General features: G+C 40.9%; 2 protein-coding genes across 5 annotated transcripts; one reads left to right on the forward strand and one right to left on the reverse strand.

Annotated features, from left to right (window-relative positions):
• Nucleotides 1-96: 96 nt before the first annotated feature.
• On the forward strand, nucleotides 97-8,830 carry rpap3 (RNA polymerase II associated protein 3). Of its 4 annotated transcripts, none has more exons than XM_032505224.1 (17): nucleotides 97-310; nucleotides 867-1,027; nucleotides 1,137-1,301; nucleotides 1,394-1,504; nucleotides 1,593-1,720; nucleotides 2,014-2,135; nucleotides 2,218-2,288; nucleotides 2,378-2,512; nucleotides 2,929-3,056; nucleotides 3,141-3,262; nucleotides 3,726-3,796; nucleotides 3,965-4,057; nucleotides 5,145-5,344; nucleotides 5,842-6,028; nucleotides 6,815-6,912; nucleotides 7,033-7,133; nucleotides 7,235-8,830. In XM_032505224.1, the coding sequence occupies exons 2-17, from the start codon at nucleotides 875-877 to the stop codon at nucleotides 7,318-7,320; spliced, it is 1,971 nt and encodes a 656-aa protein (XP_032361115.1). In that variant the 5' UTR covers nucleotides 97-310; nucleotides 867-874; the 3' UTR covers nucleotides 7,321-8,830. The 4 variants fall into 4 exon arrangements, with proteins under 4 accessions (XP_032361115.1, XP_032361113.1, XP_032361112.1 ...); XM_032505222.1 differs by having other exon boundaries at nucleotides 100-310; nucleotides 1,134-1,301; XM_032505221.1 differs by lacking the exon at nucleotides 97-310 and adding an exon at nucleotides 491-651 and having other exon boundaries at nucleotides 1,134-1,301.
• A 74-nt stretch (nucleotides 8,831-8,904) lies between these two features.
• LOC116673097 (hemicentin-1) lies at nucleotides 8,905-16,169 on the reverse strand. Its single transcript, XM_032505220.1, has 13 exons — nucleotides 16,001-16,169; nucleotides 15,782-15,832; nucleotides 15,338-15,586; nucleotides 14,992-15,258; nucleotides 14,298-14,594; nucleotides 13,475-13,744; nucleotides 12,712-12,960; nucleotides 12,361-12,627; nucleotides 11,398-11,643; nucleotides 10,943-11,251; nucleotides 9,783-10,058; nucleotides 9,422-9,670; nucleotides 8,905-9,343 (listed from the first exon to the last, which is right to left on the reverse strand). Exons 1-13 carry the CDS (start codon nucleotides 16,092-16,094, stop codon nucleotides 9,321-9,323), a joined length of 2,847 nt encoding a protein of 948 aa, XP_032361111.1. The 5' UTR covers nucleotides 16,095-16,169; the 3' UTR covers nucleotides 8,905-9,320.
• Nucleotides 16,170-17,357: the final 1,188 nt, after the last annotated feature.

The raw sequence follows: 17,357 nt of genomic DNA on the forward strand, positions 1-17,357 counted from the left end.
ATTTCGCTTTAATGTAATATTAAAAAACTATACAAACAAAATTCAACGCAGTTTTGTTAGAGAGTAGTAGACGGTATAGATCGTCGATTCAGTACGTGGATGCAAGTCGTCAGCTCCCAGTCGCAGTTTCCAGTTATATGTTCCCAGTGCACTGTCTGTAGGCAGTTACTCAAGCTATGGACCAGTGTCTAACACAAAAAGGCAAATGGGCCCAGGGCGACCTTTTTGTGGATATTTTTTTTTATATTGTTTTATAGTTTTGCTTGTTTTGAGGGGAAAGCTAGCCTACTTTAACAGTGAGCTGTACCAGGTAAATTACATAGAAAACACGAAAATGCTAACCAATTGTCCACGAATTTAAACTGGCACCGTAGTTTAACGTTAGTTTCCTTTTCGGTTGGTTGTTTGCAGATTTTTACAAACTGACATGTGCATAACATATATTTGTAGTCAGTGATCTGTTTGTAACAGACGCTCGTTGGTTACGCCCAGCGCATGCTCAGCGGCGCAAAGGCTGCTGGTACTTGGCTGTCATGGCTCCGAGCGTAAACAGAAAGCTGTGAATAACGACAAATTCTGTTGTAGTATTTAGCCAACTTAACTGCAGCTACATTTTATCTGTATTTATCAGGCGGAATAAACACGTTTCAGGTACTTTAAAAGGTTCACGTAGCTACAGAGTCACTTACATCTATTTGATTTGCTCTCAATGTTTGGTATTTTTGCTAGCTAAAGCTAGCTGTTAGCCGCAAAAGCATGACGGCGTGATTCTCGAGTTTTCCTCTTGGCTGCAACACCGACTTCAGGGCTACAACTACAGACAACACGTGTTAAGAATCTCTCCAAAACAAATGTCTGTTTCACAGGGAATAACATGTCCGGGGGAAACAAAGCCATTGAGTTACAGCTTCAGATGCGGCAAAATGCGGAGGATGTGCAGCGCTTCATGACGGAGCTGGGGAGTTGGGAGGAAGACATAAAAAAGAAGGACGAGGAGCTGAGGACGGCAGGACTTCCGGAGTCCCAGGTTTTTCCCTGCTGTACCCATCCATCCATCCATCCATCCATCTCTGGAGCAGGTAATGTTCTGGATGACCATCAGGTATCAGCAGCGTGTTGTCTCTTTGTTGTAGAAGACGCTCCCACCTGTGCGCAACAAAGACTACAAAACCAAGATGAGGGAAAGGAAGAAGAAGAAGAAGAAGGAGCCAACAGGCAATGGTGACACAAAGGCAAAGGAGCCCAGTGAAGCCTCCAGGATAAAAGCATACGACTATAGATCATGGGACAAGTTTGACGTGGTAGCTAATTCATGCTTATAACACATACTGAACATGATGAGCGGTAAAGTAGTGGAGTAGTTAACTTAATAAGTATGATTCTGTGGTCGCAGGACAAAGCTTTGACAGAGATGGATGAGGAAGAAAGTCCTGCAGAGTCAAATGAGTCTGACTCTGAGGAAGCTACAGCTGATCAGGAGACAGCGCTGGTTGAGAAAGATAAGGTAAATTCTGTAGAAGTACTGCAATGTAACTAAAGAGAAGAATACATTACCCTTTCCTAAAGCAGATTATACTTATTATTATTTTCAGGGCAATGCGTTTTTCAAAGATGGGAAGTACGACGAGGCAATTGAGTGTTACACCAGAGGGATGTGTGCAGATCCTTACAACCCTGTGCTTCCCACTAACCGAGCCACCTCCTTCTTCAGACTCAAAAAGTACATTTTAATTAAAAAAAAATGTTTTAAGTTTTTTTTCAGTAAATGCCACAACATTAAAAAGGTTGTGTGTGCAGATATCAAAATGTTTTGTTTGTCTGTAAGTCACTGAGACTTTGTGACAATCAAACTGAGCTGCTATTGTATCCTGATATTTTAATTTCATCTTTATTCATTTTCATGTCTGAGATGTTGTCTGTAGGTTTATCTGTCTTGTAGGTCTGGTGAGAAAAGAAAAATGTCCACCCTGGTGGACAATAAAGATTTATTCTATTCTATTTGTTTTTTTGCAGGTATGCTGTGGCAGAGTCCGACTGCAACTTGGCTATAGCTCTGGACAGCAACTACTTCAAAGCGTACGCACGAAGAGGAGCAGCACGGTTCGCACTGAAGAAATATGAAGCTGCATTAGAAGGTGGCCAACTGGTAAAATGATTAAATCATCTGTTTTTAAACTGAGTGCACTGAGATACCAACATGAGCTTGTTTCTGAACAGATTACGAGATGGTTCTCAAGCTTGACCCCGGGAACACAGAAGCACAGAATGAAGTTAAAAAAATCAAAGAGGTGAGTGTGAAAGGATCATTTTGGCTTTAGCCTGATTTCCCCAGTCTTCTTCTCTTTTCATTGGCTTCCTTTTCCCTGGCTGGTTTCAGACTCTCGGAGATCAGGCACCAGTCGTCCCGAGTAAAGTCACACAGCCACAGGAGGCTCCCACAGCGGACCCCGAGCGCCAGAGGCTGATGGAGGAACAGCAGAGACGACAGGAGGCGGCTTTACAAAAAGACAGAGTGAGCTTTTTCCACTTATGCTGTTTATGCCCTTTTGGACTCATCAGCTAACATTTCAGAGGCTAGTTAATGTAAAAAAAAAAGTCAATGTCCATGTAAGGAGTAATTTAATGTTGTAGACATTTCACTTTTGTTTTTGCCATTTAATTTGCCACTTTTTAGGTGTATGTGTTCTGGTTAGGGGGCATGCATGGTGGTCTACAGAGGCAACATTTAAGGACAGGCAAAGAGAGTGAGGTGTTTAATTGTTATTGTCTCAAAAAGTGAGAACCAGTCAGAAATATTGACAAAAGATAAAGTTTTTTTGGCACAATGGACATTTTTAAGTTTCTGACTTTATAACATTTTGTGAACTACTCAAGCTGTGTTTATTTTTGGAAAATAGTTTTCCTAAGTTGTCTGAATGCCACTTTCAGGGGAATTCTTATTTCAAAGAGGGGAAGTATGAAGCAGCTGTTGAGTGCTACAGCGCAGGCATGGAGGCGGACGGCATGAACGTCCTACTGCCCGCCAACAGAGCTATGGCCTTCATCAAGCTGGAGAAGTAAGCAGGACTTGTTCTTCATGTTAATGTGAAAATGTGTCTGATAAAAGAATATAAAATATGTCTTTTTTCTGTTTGCTGCAGGTATAAAGAGGCAGAGGAAGACTGCACCAAAGCCATTTTTCTGGACAGTACTTACTCCAAGGCTTTCCACCGTCGTGCCACCACCAGAGCGGCTTTAGGGAAACTGGAGGAGGCCAAACAAGGTGCTGTGTAGAACAACACTGTCCTCCACAGGCTAACAGCAGCGACTACATTTTCTCTGTTTTTCTAACCCATGGAAGACCAAAAAGCTGTTAAGATATGTAGCGGCAGTTTTCTAAATAATCTGTTTTTCTATAGTTGTTGTTATCTTTAGATATGTTGCAAAATTGGTCTTCTATTTGAAGACTGTTCACAGCTTAGGCTCAACTTCTGTTCATTTATAAATCACCTCCGCATGCAAACATTCAACATGAGGTGTCATAAAACAAAATAGCCGAAAATGTAATTAGAATTGAACTGAAATAATATAAACGTATATTGTATAATGCTCATTGTTATAATGTGTGTGTGTGTGTGTGTGTGTGTGTGTGTGTGTGTGTGTGTGTGTGTGTGTGTGTGTGTGTGTGTGTGTGTGTGTGTGTGTGTGTGTGTGTGTGTGTGTGTGTGTGTGTGTGTGTGTGTCAGATTTTCAGGAGGTGTTGAAACTGGAACCAGGGAACAAGCAGGCCCTGAATGAGCTCCAGAAACTCCAGATTGTATGTTTTTCAGATCATCTACTCTGTTTTAATCCCCTCTGGTTATGAGCATCATCATAAATGCTTAAATTCCAATCTAACATACCGATGATTAATGGACACGTTGGGCTTTATTAGGTCGGATCTTCTACAGACTTGACTTGTGATTTGTTATTGTCACTCTGTTAGGATGCGGCTTCCAGCGGCCTTCTCCAAACCCCTGACGGCACACAGAGGAGAACAGTTCAGCCAATAGACAAACCAACACATCTGCGGTCAACTGTGAGTGCTTTTCTTTGTAAAATGTTTCTTTTGATGAAAATACTCAGCATTTCGCTACACCGAAAGCAGTAAAGGCAGAGATTAGTAGACATCTGACGCTATGAACACTGATGGGATCTCACTGTATTCTAGGTAAAAAAATTTAGCGTAGAAGCAGCGTTGTCATGGATCCCATGCAACTTCTAGGCAAGTCCCGCCCTACAAAGCAGCCCGATTGGTTGGGGTTAGGCATTGACCTTGAGTGGTTAAGGTTAGGATAGCTGACTGGTCAGGGGATAGGACCTGAAGAAATTGGGTTCCGTTACCTTGCGTAAGCATGGATGCTTGGCCAATAGAAGCCTGTGGATGCTATCAAGGGGCGGGTCCCTCGTAGAAGTTGCGTGGGTTCCATAATAACACGTAGAAGCAGGATAATATGCTGAGTTTACATTTCTGAAAGGATCCTTTAATAGATTAATCAATTTGTTGATTGACAGAAAATGTATCTATGACAATATTGACTCTTAGTAGTTATTTTATTGACTTTTTAATACACTACTCTAGGAGGTTGTGGATAGATAGATAGATAGATAGATAGATATTTATTATTATTGATCCCCAAAAAATTGAATAATTGGATACAATATACATACATGCAATATACATGAAATAATAATAGGATAAAATACAAGAACAAATATTTAAAATATATACAAGTTGGGAATACAAAATGGGCAACTGCTTAACTAGTAATGATATTTAGCACTTGTTTTTATATTTGACACTTAAAATGCTAAAATATCAAGTAAACCATGGGGAAACGTAGACTGATTGTTTTTGAAAGTAATGTGACAGTGAATGTTGACTTTATACAGTTTTTACTTATTAACGAAAGTTAAAGTTGTCTGACGTGCTTTTTCTATTGAGTAGCTCACTCTCCATGGTTACAGTATTATGTGTCCTGCAGGTGGCAGAATAGCCAACACTATAGATGGAACATCTTAGATTCTGTCACATTGATTTTGGGGTCTTTTTACTAGAATTCCGACCAATCAGTGATCTGAAGCTTTTGGTTGTTGACTGATGCTGAACATCTAATGCTCTACAGAAACCTCTGAGGAGGATTGATATTGAGGAAGTGAGTGGAAAAGTGACCGTGTCTGAGACGGAGTCAGGCGGGTCCAAGTCCTTCATCCAGGAAGTGATGAGGGAGGCCGAGGACCAATCCTCTCCACTGTCGACTTCGCCCAGCGCCAAGATTATCAAGATGGAGGAGCACGCAGAAGTCCCTTTACAATCGTCTGAGCAGTTAGTTGCACCCCCTCCTCTATGTCAAAAATATTGGTTACTTTATTACTTAACTTGTCTGTGAAGCACTAAACGTTGCATTATCTTGTGGAATGACGTACTGATAATTCCCACCTAGTAAACAGATGTTCTGCCTTTGCACGAGGAGTTTCAGCATCTCCAATCTGGAAAAGAGGTTTTAAGTTCCGAGGTGTAAAACCAAACAATATGAAAACAGCTTTTTTTCCAGCGGCAATTGCACTGATCAACAAGCTGCAAGAAACATTTTGCACTGCCTGTTATTTGTGTATTTATTCATTGGTTTTAGTTTTAAGTGTTGTCAATGGTTATTAATTAGATATTCTAGCATCCAGATTAGCACCGGTGCATTTTAACTTGTATTGTTATTTATTGTCCCATTGTATGTTGTCTGTAGTGTCTGAGACTGTGTGTCATGGATGCCCTGCACTTACCTACGGGTACAAATAAAGTAACCTGACCCTGCTTCGGTTCCCCAGAGTCCCTGCTAGCAGACAGACGGAACAACCCAAACCGGAGGAAATGGTTCCTTCTACTGCTGTAGCATCAGTCAGCTCCTCCTCCACAGTAGATGAGCTGCCTTCTCCACCCACCAACAGCTTCAAGCTGGAGGCCGACTTCCGCACCATTGGAAACCAGCCTGAAGTGATTTACAGATATCTGAGGGTGAGCTGTTCACACTGTCATGTACCGGTGATCGGGTTTGTGTGTTCAGATAGTATAATGATACACTGTCAGCACAGCGATGGTGTTGATTTATGCAGATTAAGCTAAGTTTCTTGTCTGCCATGAAATGGGACATTAAATGCAAATTCTGGTCGGATGCCCACAGAAGTAATCTCATTTTAAATCACCAGCTAACATGGCTTGAATCTGCGATCTTAAATTTGATGGAAAAGGTTAGGAGATTTGAATTATTTTGTTTCTGAAAGAATTTACAAAATACTAGAGCTGTTCCTCTGATACGGCCTAAAACGCTGGTATTGGTATGGGGAAGTAAAGAAGTTTATGCACCGATCTGATACCACGTAGTAAATCCCTAAAGAAAATCTACGTTAAAGTAGTTTATTTAGGTTCTTTTTCCGTTATACCTAACTGTCAAACTGGATGACAAGAGTAGAGAATAGAAACAAGTTCTTTGGCATTCATTGTTTAAGAGTTTAACCTGAGCCAGACCAACACCAAACATAGCAAAGAATTTTCACATCCATACAGGGATAGTAGTATACAGTTGTTAAAACATAAAATATATGACACACTGGTATCGGATCAGTACTCTGTATCGGGAAGCAAAAAATTGTATCGGACCATCTCTACAAGAAAAAAAATCTATGATGAATTGAATGAAAAAATCAGACTTGTTGCTGATTACGCAGCCCTAAAAGATCGAGATCCATCCACGGTTTTGTTTTAACTGAAGTTCTCAGGCTTTTTTCTGTTCTCGTCTTGCAGCAAATCCAGCCCGTGGCGTACGCGACCATTTTCCACAGCTCCCTGGAACCTGACATCCTCAATCAGATCCTGAGGACGCTGCATGCTTTCTATATCAAGTGAGTTTTAAAAGATTCTCTGAGAAAAAAGGAAATCTAAACCTGAAACTGGTTTTCTGTTCAGCATAGCCACGTTACACATGTAGTATTATAGCGTACATTAACACCAGTATTGTGCAGGAATGAAGCCCCGGCCGTCACGCTGGAGATCCTCAGAAGTTTAGCGAGTGTGAGGCGCTTCGACATGGCCGTCATGTTCCTGTCGTCCCCGGAGAAGAAAGGTTGAGTCTCTCTTTTGATGTGCTGTTGCAGATGACTCATACTTTTCACCCGAACATTCCATCATATTGATAATTGTCGTTGTTTTTTTGCTTTCCCCCAGTGGTTAAAGAACTGTTTGACTTCCTCCACCAAGCGGAGCTGGAGGGATCATCTGTCACAGCGTTACAGAAGAAGTACGGTGTGTGACGCTGCTGATTCTATAGACTTTTAGTTTCAACACACAGTGCTACACACAGTTACTTTCAAAAACCTATTATCTAATACAGAATAAATGTTCATTTGCTACACTTTTGCTATGGCCCTGTGGAAATATGATGTAATCTACTTTCTGTCTTCATTGCATTTTTTTAAATTTTTTTATTGAAATTCACACATTTTAGCTTTTTATTTGGAACATGTTGCTTTTTAGTGTTAAGGCTGAAAATTAAAAACACCTCCAGTGTAGAGTCATGTTCCTTATGCAAAAGCTGATGTCATTATTCATGATACTTTACAAATATCAGCAACTGAGCAAATATATATATGTTTAACTATTTACTCCACAACTCTTGCCATAACTATATCAGCATGTCAAAAAATAGTTTTTGTCAGATAACTATATCTTATAGAGGATTAACCAGAAGCCAAAGTTTAAGGATTACTTTGGTATTTTTCAATCAGGATCCTATTTTCTCATGTTTTTGTGTCTAAGTGACTGATGGTGAAATGCCATTTTAATGAAATGAGTCCAGCAGTGACCGATGCTTTAGCCAGGAGCTGCGATACAGGCTGCCATGAAATGTCCACCGTCAATTTCTGTCCACTAACAGTGCTGTTTTGGCCTCAGACAGGCTGGCTTAGATTTTTATTCTAAGTGTCTGACAACATTGTGGAAAAGATCCCTACAGGAATAGACCTTTTTGTTAAAGAGTAAGTTCCACAGAAACAGCCCTGAAATTACCATATTTGCCAAACTCACCATACTCTATTTAAATAAACACACAGAGACAACATATTTTTACGTGTAAATAGGTGAATTAAGGGATTATTTTAACCAAACCAGAGTGGTGATTGTTGGAGCAGTGGAAAGACGAACCAAGACAAATTTCATTTTGTTTCTGTCTACTTTAAATGAAGTGTGTTTTACAGTGATAAAATGATGTTTATTTACATGGAGTGTGGTGGGTTTGGCTATAGCAATTTTAGAGCTGTTTCATGTTAAACAAAAAGGATCTAACTCTTTAACAAAAAGGTCAACCTCTGTAGGGATCCTTTTCATAATATCAGCAAGCCTGTCCGTGGCAAAACGAGCACATTTTGTGGACGGAATTTGAAGGTTTGCAATTGCCCGTTAACTTACGTTGCACCTTGTTTCACCTTGCTTAAAACTGGACCAATTTCAGATTGTTGCTCCCATTAGTTACAAACAATGGAAGATGGGGTCCAGGTTAGAAAACAAAAATAAAGTTACCCTATAAGAAGAAGTGTGAATTTCCAACTTTTCCAATATCTTTTGAATGAAACACAAATATGGATTGGTCTCTGTGAGTACTCTGCTCCGTTTGAATTTTCCTCCCATTCTTACAAAACAATATGTATTGACTATACCTGCTCAGTTTGGCTGGAGAGAACTGTGTGAGAGATGAGTCAGGAGTATTTTGCAACTATAGGTGTTAGTCTCTTTTCAGAAACTGAACAAATAAAGGTGTATTTTATAGTTTGCGTGTGGGTATTTCACCATCTCAAATGTGTAACATGGGTGATGAATTAGCACTAGTTATTTAGAAAACGTAAAGTAGTTCCTTGTTTATTAAGCATAATAGTGCACAGTGTTTGGCAAGACCAATGGAAATACCTCATGAAAGAAAATGAGATTAGCCTTGTGTAATTAGAAACTGATAAATGCATCACTCACACACACAATTCATGTATCCTTTCTCTATATCCATCTAATCTTGTTCAGGGTCATAAAGCGGTTGGAACCTGTCCCAGCATGCATTGTCCTAAAGTCAGGGAAACACCCTCTTCTGGGTGCCAGTCCATCACAGTCACAGTAAATGATGCTTGAGCAAATACAGCCTTAGTGTCATTAATAAAAAAAGATTACCAAACTATAACTGTATTTCAAAGATTATTAAACCATAACTGTGCTCAAAGCATTTGCAATTTGGGAGAATGTAGTTGAAGTATGTTCTTCCAGTCTTGTCTTAACATCCACACCAGTGAGGATCTGCAGGGGAAAAAACATGAATTTGAGTCATACAACATTTATAAACTATGTCTACCCACACTCAAACCTCCAGCCTACCTGAGACACTGAGCGTCCGCTTGACAGCCACCGTCTTCCCGGTGAATGTGTTCTCGGCCTGGCAACTGATGGTTTCTTCGGAAACCTGGCGGTTCACGGTAATATCAATCCCACTACCGGTCACGGTCTTCCCGTACAAGGTCCACTTAAATCTGCAGGAAGGGGTGCACTCGGCGGAGCAGGTAAAGCTCGCCGTGACCCCGATTTCAAGAGTATATGGTCCTTTAATTATCACATTCCTAGGCCCATCTGTAAGACACGAGCCACATGTACAAGCCAAAGCATTAGCAGACATACAGAAAAGTTAATCAGTCTTTTTAAGTGGAATCATTTCTTCCTTAAGCCGCTGATATTTGCTCACCAGGCACCACCACTGTGGTCTCAGCTGTTCTGTTTTTCTTTGTCGCCGGGTTAAGAGCCATACAGGTAAGGGGGTTCTCGTATGGAGGTGTTACAGGTGTGAAGAGTATGGAGGCGTTTGTAGCCAGGAGCGAGCCTCTGTAAAACCAGTTGATGGAGCAGGCGGGGAAGCAGTCAGTTAAACACTGCAGCTCTGTTGTGGATCCAGGCTGAGTGAACATCATCTCACCCACCGACTCTTTGTCGGGTTTCACAATCAGCACCTCATCTGGCCCATCTGGGTAATAACACAACGTATTGAGTAATGGTACTAACAGGTAGTCAACACATTCTATTACCAGTACCTTAAAGAAATACTTCCATATTTTGATGAGAAGATTAATACCATTGTCATGTTTGGACGTTAAATATTAGGGCTGGGACAATACACTTTTGTCCTGATTCGATTCTTTAACTGTACATGGCTGTCTATTTGAGTTTCATTAATTGTGATTCTAGTAGTATTGCTATTCAATGGTATTGAGTATTGGGATTTTCAAAACAACAAAAGTTGATTAAAACACTTCTGGAAACAATATATCATGAGACATTTCTAAAAACTAATTATTTTCTAAAAAGAATGCAGATCACATGTCAGTCAGTCTGACATTTATTTCATTTGTAAAGAAGTGCATAACATGGATTTTCTGCATTTTCTGCTTTCCTGGAAACAAATTTGATGTAGTCACCGTCAGCGGTACCGTATAAACAAAAATTAATTCTAGGGAAAAAAATCTATTTTTAAAATTGTTGCAAAAAAAATCATGACACATAGGATTTTTGTTTTTTTCTCCCACCCCTGCTAAATATAAAGCTATGGCTAGCAGCCAAATGGAATAGTTTAGCTTAGCATAAAGTCTGGAAAAAGAAGGAAAACAGCTAGCTTAGTTCTGTCATCCTAAGGCTAAAAAATCTTGTTTGTTCAATCTGGAAAATCAGATTTTGCGGAGGTATATGGGCTGGACTAAGTCTTGGCCTGGAGCAGCGACTTCACGCAGTCCAGGCTGAGTACCTGGCAACTTCACGGTTGAAAAGAGCCTGGCAAATCCCTGCTTCCGGGCCAAGAAAAAACAATGAACGGGGTGACAAGTGCGTTGAGTTTCATGACCCTGCTATACTCACAGTTTACTTGCATCAGGTAGCCAAAAGACAGGATGGGGGTTCCACCCTCAAGTGCTACCAATGGGTTGGTAGTGAGGTTCCCAGTCTCCACTACTAAACATTTGTATACCCCATCATCCTCTCGCAAGAGAGAGCTGAAGGTCATTGTGGTGTTGTCAGGGGAGAAATGCACTCTGTTAGAGACTGGCATTTGCCATTTGTTCTTGAACCATGTGATGGAGGCTGGATCCTGGGGGCCAACACACTGCAGAGAGAAAGGCTCACCTGCAACCGGCAGGGCCTGTGAGCCGGGGCGCACTGAGAACGGGTCTGTGCAGAAAGAATATTAAAATAGAACATAAGTGACAGCAAAAGTGAGGAATATCACTAGTTTTCTAGAATAACTACATCATAAAATATAACAAACCAATGCAAAATATGTTAAACACCAGGTGGGTGCAATATCACAGACTCACCGATGACAGTGAGGTTCTTGGTGGCGCTGATAGTGGCGTGAGACATATTGTTGGTCGCCTCACAGGTCAGAGTCCCAGTTTTAGAGTAGTCACTAATAGTGATCTGCAACTGATCGCCCTCGTAAGTCTTCCCCATGAACGTCCAAGTGAACACACAGGACGGAGTACATGTGGCATAGCATGTGTATGTGTACATTTTTCCAATTGCCACGGCACTAGCACCAGCAATGTTAATGTTGAATAAACCTAGAGAAGGAGATGACAAATGACCCTTGGATGTATCATGCTCGTTTTACAGGGTAACTGCAAAATGCGGGCAATCAAAATGTCATCAAATTCAGATAATGGATCAGTGTCATTTATAAAGTGTAGTAAATTGCACTTAGGGTTAAATATAACTTGTGATGAGGACTATAAAACTGGAAAAAGTGGAAGGGGTGATGTGTTTTTACCCATTCTTGTTTCTCTTTCATCTTGAATCTTTATCCTCAATGTTACTTAACACAGCAACATGGGACTCCTGGATGATGATGTAACAATCCTATAGATTTGTGTAATGGCCAGCAGTTTCTGAGAAATCATGTTTCTCATCATAATTGTGCATGGTGGACGGGTCTAAAAACTATAATACCTATTCATTTAGTTTGCTGTTGCCATAATGAAAAGGCCATTCAGAGCACAGCGGTAGCAAATTCTAAATGCTTGATGTTAAAATGCTTTAGAGTTAAGGGTAGAGTCCTAATAAGCTTCTACCTTGTTTTTCTGATGTACACAAGCTTGTACCTTTGACTTTTTAATAAAATAGCTGTAAAAGTGTTCTTACTGAGTATCATGTAACATTATCTATGGGGGGAAATGAATGGTACTTTCACTTCCAGAATCAATGGTGTATGAAATAGCTGCTCTCATTTCACAACTCTTTTGATTGTTGATTCTCATTAGAAGTTACTTTCTTTCACGTACTTGCCACCTGCAGTTGCCAAGCCCTATAGATGTAGAGGTTTGAAGTGGTGTCCTGGGCCTTACAGATCAGAGTGTCAGAGCCAACAAAACCAGCAGGTGGAGTGACAGAAATGGTGTTGCCCTGTGTAGTACTGAACGGCTCCCATTCCCGGTCAAAGATCCAGGAGTAGCTGCAGGACGGGTAGCAGTCAGCTGAGCAGGTGAAGTTGGAAGCAACTCCTGCGGTCAGAAAGGCTGGACCGCTGATCTGTATGTTTGACGGTCCAGCTAAAAAGTTAGAAATTGGTTAAAGGCATTCCTCCTTTAAAAAAAAAAGTATGAGCTAGACTCATTTTTTCTTTCAATTATTACCTATCACCAGCAGCGTCTTTTGTGCAGTGACTGATATTCCTGTAGCTGGATTGAGTGCGGTGCAGGTCAGGTTTTGTGTTGGCAGTTGTTCCTCAAAATGCAAGCTGAGATTGGAGCCCTGATAGGTCACATTACCCCTGGTCCAGGTGAACTGGCATGTCGGGTGACAGCTGGCTGAGCACTGGAAATCATACGTTATTCCTACAGTCATTACGTCGAGCCCACTGATCCCCACTGAAGACGGCCCGTCTGCAGTTAGAGGGGGAACAAATGGGTAAACAGATTGGCTTCTTTAAAAGTTTCATTAATTCACTATTTGACTTTTTCTTGTTTAACAAGGAAAAGTAATTTGCCAATAAAGAAATAGATGCAAAATACTTAAATAGGCGTGAATGAAAGCTATTACTCATGTGTGGCTTGCACATAAATTTACATTATGATTCATTACTTGTAGACATTTCATTTATTACATTGATTTAATATAAAGGGGAGACACTGTAGGGAAATAGGGAAAGTAGTTAGACCAACAAATATCAACATGAAGCGTCCCTAGTTGATTACTTACATTAAGACAATCATCCTTTGTTTTTTGAAACATGGTACTATTCAAATGAGGCTATTAACTATCGCTAACTTGTGGTGAATTTAGGAAAAATGTACAGGCGCAAAGAGACAAAGTGTGGTGAGATAAACCTATAATATTTTTTTGCCTCTGGCCTCTCCCGTTAGGTGTGGATTTGACTGATGGCCCTTGAATACTCACAGTCAACTTGCATGTTGTAGCCAACGGACTGGATAGACACCTCCTCGGCCACCACACACTGGTATAAACCTTCATCTGCCTGCAGGAGAGGACTGAAGGTGACGGTGGTGTTGTCAGGAGAGAAAAGCACTCGCTCAGACGCTGCCATCGGCTGTTTGTTCTTCAGCCATGTGATGGAGCCTGGGTTCTGAGAGCCAACACACTGCAGAGAGAAAGACTTGCCTGCCACTGGCAGCGGGGTCTGGGAGCTGGGGCTCACTGAGATGGGGTCTTTACAGGCAGAATATTCAAAACACTGAGCATTAACGATAAGATAAGATACAATGGACTTTATTGATCCCACACTGGGGAAATGTCCTTGTCACAGCAGCTCAAAAAAAAATCCACACACATCAAAACAACTGATAAATCATGCAATTACAAATGTGACTGTGCAATAATGAAAAATACATTTTATTATCCAATAGTTATTCTCTTTACTTATATGTATTCATTGTTTGTTTATATGTGCCTTTTACTTTTCCCCCTATTCCTTGCTGCTGCAACAGTGGAAATTTCCCCATTGTGGGATTTGGAATCTTGAGTCTAATACACATTAAATGGACATAGGAAAAACATACAAAAAGTATTATAAGAAATATAAAAAAATAGAGTAAAAGTAATAATGCTAATACTGGTAATATGTATGCTATTAACACCTGCATTATGTACAGGAAGAATTAAAAAATAAAAATAGATGAGATGAACCTTAAAGACTTGATGCAATGACCTCATATCATTTTTTTAAATGACAAAATCAAGCTGCGAGCAATATCAGACTCACCGATGACTGAGAGGTCAATAGTAGAGGAGATAGTGGTGTTGGTCAAAACATTTGTTGCCTCGCAGGTCAGAGGCTCAATTTTAGAGTAGTCACTGAAAGTGATCTGCAGGTGACTGGCAAACTTTGTCTTCTCCCCCTGATGCAGGATGGGTATCTGGACCTGGTCCCCATAGAGAGTCGTCCCCATGTACTGCCACACAAAGTTGCAGGTTGGAACGCACACGGCTTGGCATATGAACAAGTACTGCTTTCCCATGGTCACTGTACTGTCGCCAATAATGCTGATGTCAGAGGTGACTAAAGGAGGAGTTTGTGGGAAAAGAGGTTTGAATGTATTGTGCTCATTTCACAAAGTTACACCAGAAAATGAATTCCATCAAAAGTGTTGAAAATATTCCCAACACAAGGTCCACTTTTTAAAGATCTAGTGACTGCATCTCATAGCCTTCATCAGCAACTAGTTTTTATTTTTGGGATAAAACACAGAAAGTGCATTTGTCACATACTTAAATGTAGTGGGACAGCAGCAATAACATGCAAGTAAACTATTTTGAATCACCCTTTATAAATCAAACAATTTCACTGGTTTACATTTTATTCTATGTAATCCCATCCAGTATAAACCATGGGGGTTGACTTCTAATGTAATGTTATTGATTGTTATTTCTCATTCGAGGTAGGTTCTTCCACATACTTGCCACCGGTAGCGACACAGTCGTAGAGATGTACAGATCTGAAATGGTGTCCTGAGCCTTACAGATCAGACTTTCACTGAGGACAGTACTGGCAGCTGGAGTGACAGGAATGGTGTTGCCCTGTGCAGTGTTGATTGGCTCCTTTTCCCAGACAATGGTCCATGAGTAGCTGCAAGACGGGTAGCAGTCAGCTGAGCAGGTAAAGATAGATGCAACTCCGTACATCAGAAAGGCTGGACCACTGATCTGTATGTTTGATGGTCCAGCTGAGAAAAATAGATTTGGTTAAAGAGTGTGCTGTTGAGAGAAGTCATGAATTTGAATTCACTATGGTCATTCATTCACCTGTCACTTGCAGCGTCTTTTGGACAGAGGCAGACCTCCCTGTTTCAGGGTTGACCACTGTGCAGGTCAGGCTCTGTGTTGGAACTATCTGCAGCAGCTGCAGGCTCAGTTCAGGCCCCTGCGTGCTCTTATTACCTCTGGTCCAGCTGTACCTGCAGTCTGGGTAGCATTCCGCCGTGCACTGGAAACCATATGGGATTCCCACTGTCACTACATCCACGCCGTCAATCTCCAGGGAGGACGGCCCGTCTGAATGGGCAGGTAAAACAGACTTCACTTTATTTCTCTTTTTTCAATTAAAGAACATTCAAGGAAAGTGAAGCTTTTAAATAAAGACTGTGATGCAACACACAGGAGAAAGATTAGAAAAGAACAAAGAAAGTTTGTTCTTAAACATTTTAACATAATAGTTATGGGTCAGACTCAGAATCAAAAGGATCTTACATGAAATGTCCCCCATAGTTCCACTGTTCTCAGTTTCACTGGCAGAAAATCCTTAGAAATGAGAAAAGAGAATACATTATCATTCATTTTCTGCCAGCCTATATAACACGAAAACAGATCAACAAGCATGTAATTAGATCTTCATAAAAATGTCTAAAATAATTAGCATTGAACTCATTTTGCTAAACCAGAGGAGGATCCAGTGGGGCGGCCTCTTACCTGCAAGGCAGGTGAGAAACAGCAGCAGACAGGCGGAGTGAGTATCCATCGTACTGCAGACAGTCTGAACAACTATCCTCCTTCTCATAACCATCCACACTCTTATAACGCATGGTAGAAAAGGCCTTGCCCACTCTTATCACTGTGCTCGTACGGAACACAGACAACAAATGAGCTAATGTCACTGTGAAAGGAGTGCAGCATGTAGGTTATCAGCTGGCTTTATTCTCTGCACAGGGTGTGCATGCAAGCAGCTGACAAACAGTACAGTGTGGTTTGGACTTCTGTGAATTGTGGTTTCTTTTGTGTCTGGCCTGCACACTTGATGCAAGTCAGACAATGCAGCGTTCTCTGTTTTACAAATCAGCCTGTCTTTGATATAAAGAAAGACTCAATTTATCACAAAATCTTGATAGAGTACGACTCTAGCTGCTGGCCAGATCTGATATGTTTTACTCCTTTCCTTGTAGTTCTATTCCTGTATTTACCTTTACATGATTCCTCTACTGCAGGGGTCTTCAACAGGGGGTCCGCGGAGGTACTGCATGGGGGTCGCGAAAGTTTTGGTTGATTAGACTTTTTTTTATATTCCCCCCCCCCCCCCCCCCTGCAATTTTTTCCACTAATTGAAATGTCTTTAAATACACATTAACATGAATTCAACACACTGTAGTAAACAGATAAATGGAGGCAGAAGATGCCTTTCAGTCATCAATGCACACATGGCACTATAGGACCAGTTTGATATAACACAATTTTATACAATATATATAATTAGGGGGTCCCCGCTCCATCTCGCCATCAGTTTGGGGGTCCTTGGCCTGGAAAACGTTGAAGACCCCTGCTCTACTGTATGCCGTCGCTATGGCACGTCGAAGCTGCACTGCTCATGATGTTCATGTTGTTGTCACCACCTCTGATTGCAATTAGCCCCCATCATATGAACTTGTCTCTACTAATTTGATGATGATTTGACTGGTTGGGATTTCTTTTTTTGCCATTTGGTGGCACACATCATTCGTAAATGGGGGGATACCTGGCTCTTTAGCTGCTAAATGCTGGACTTAGTCACCAGCTAGTTTCCTTCTGCCTGCTGTCTGGTGCTGAGCAGTAAGTGTGCAGTGGCTTATTCGTGATGTTTCACTGAAAACAGCTTGCCGTGGCCAAACAATAACACTATGAGCCATATATATATAAAAAAAGAATATGTACAGTAATAGCTTTATTCATTAGTTTTTTTGTTGTTTTCTAGTGAGTCAATTAATACCTGTTTTGAAATAAAGGAAATGTTTTGGGCATAAGTTGTCAAACTTGGTGCAATAGAATCTGTTTATAGGTTGAAAAATGTATACCCCCC

This window comes from Etheostoma spectabile, chromosome 23 (genome assembly GCF_008692095.1).
Source record: "Etheostoma spectabile isolate EspeVRDwgs_2016 chromosome 23, UIUC_Espe_1.0, whole genome shotgun sequence".
In the NCBI taxonomy this organism is placed as follows: domain Eukaryota; kingdom Metazoa; phylum Chordata; class Actinopteri; order Perciformes; family Percidae; genus Etheostoma; species Etheostoma spectabile.

Bases quoted from the DNA above. Each gene is read 5' to 3' on its own strand.
- rpap3 (XM_032505222.1), top strand. From the start codon at position 875: ATGTCCGGGGGAAACAAAGCCATTGAGTTACAGCTTCAGATGCGGCAA. The intron at 1,721-2,013 runs GTACATTTTAAT...GTTTTTTTGCAG, and splicing joins TCCTTCTTCAGACTCAAAAA to GTATGCTGTGGCAGAGTCCG. The intron at 2,289-2,377 runs GTGAGTGTGAAA...GGCTGGTTTCAG, and splicing joins AAGTTAAAAAAATCAAAGAG to ACTCTCGGAGATCAGGCACC.
- LOC116673097 (XM_032505220.1), bottom strand. From the start codon at position 16,094: ATGGTTATGAGAAGGAGGATAGTTGTTCAGACTGTCTGCAGTACGATG. The intron at 12,961-13,474 runs GTGAGTATTCAA...CTCTAACTGCAG, and splicing joins CTACAACATGCAAGTTGACT to ACGGGCCGTCTTCAGTGGGG. The intron at 9,344-9,421 runs GTAGGCTGGAGG...TTTCCCCTGCAG, and splicing joins GCGGACGCTCAGTGTCTCAG to ATCCTCACTGGTGTGGATGT.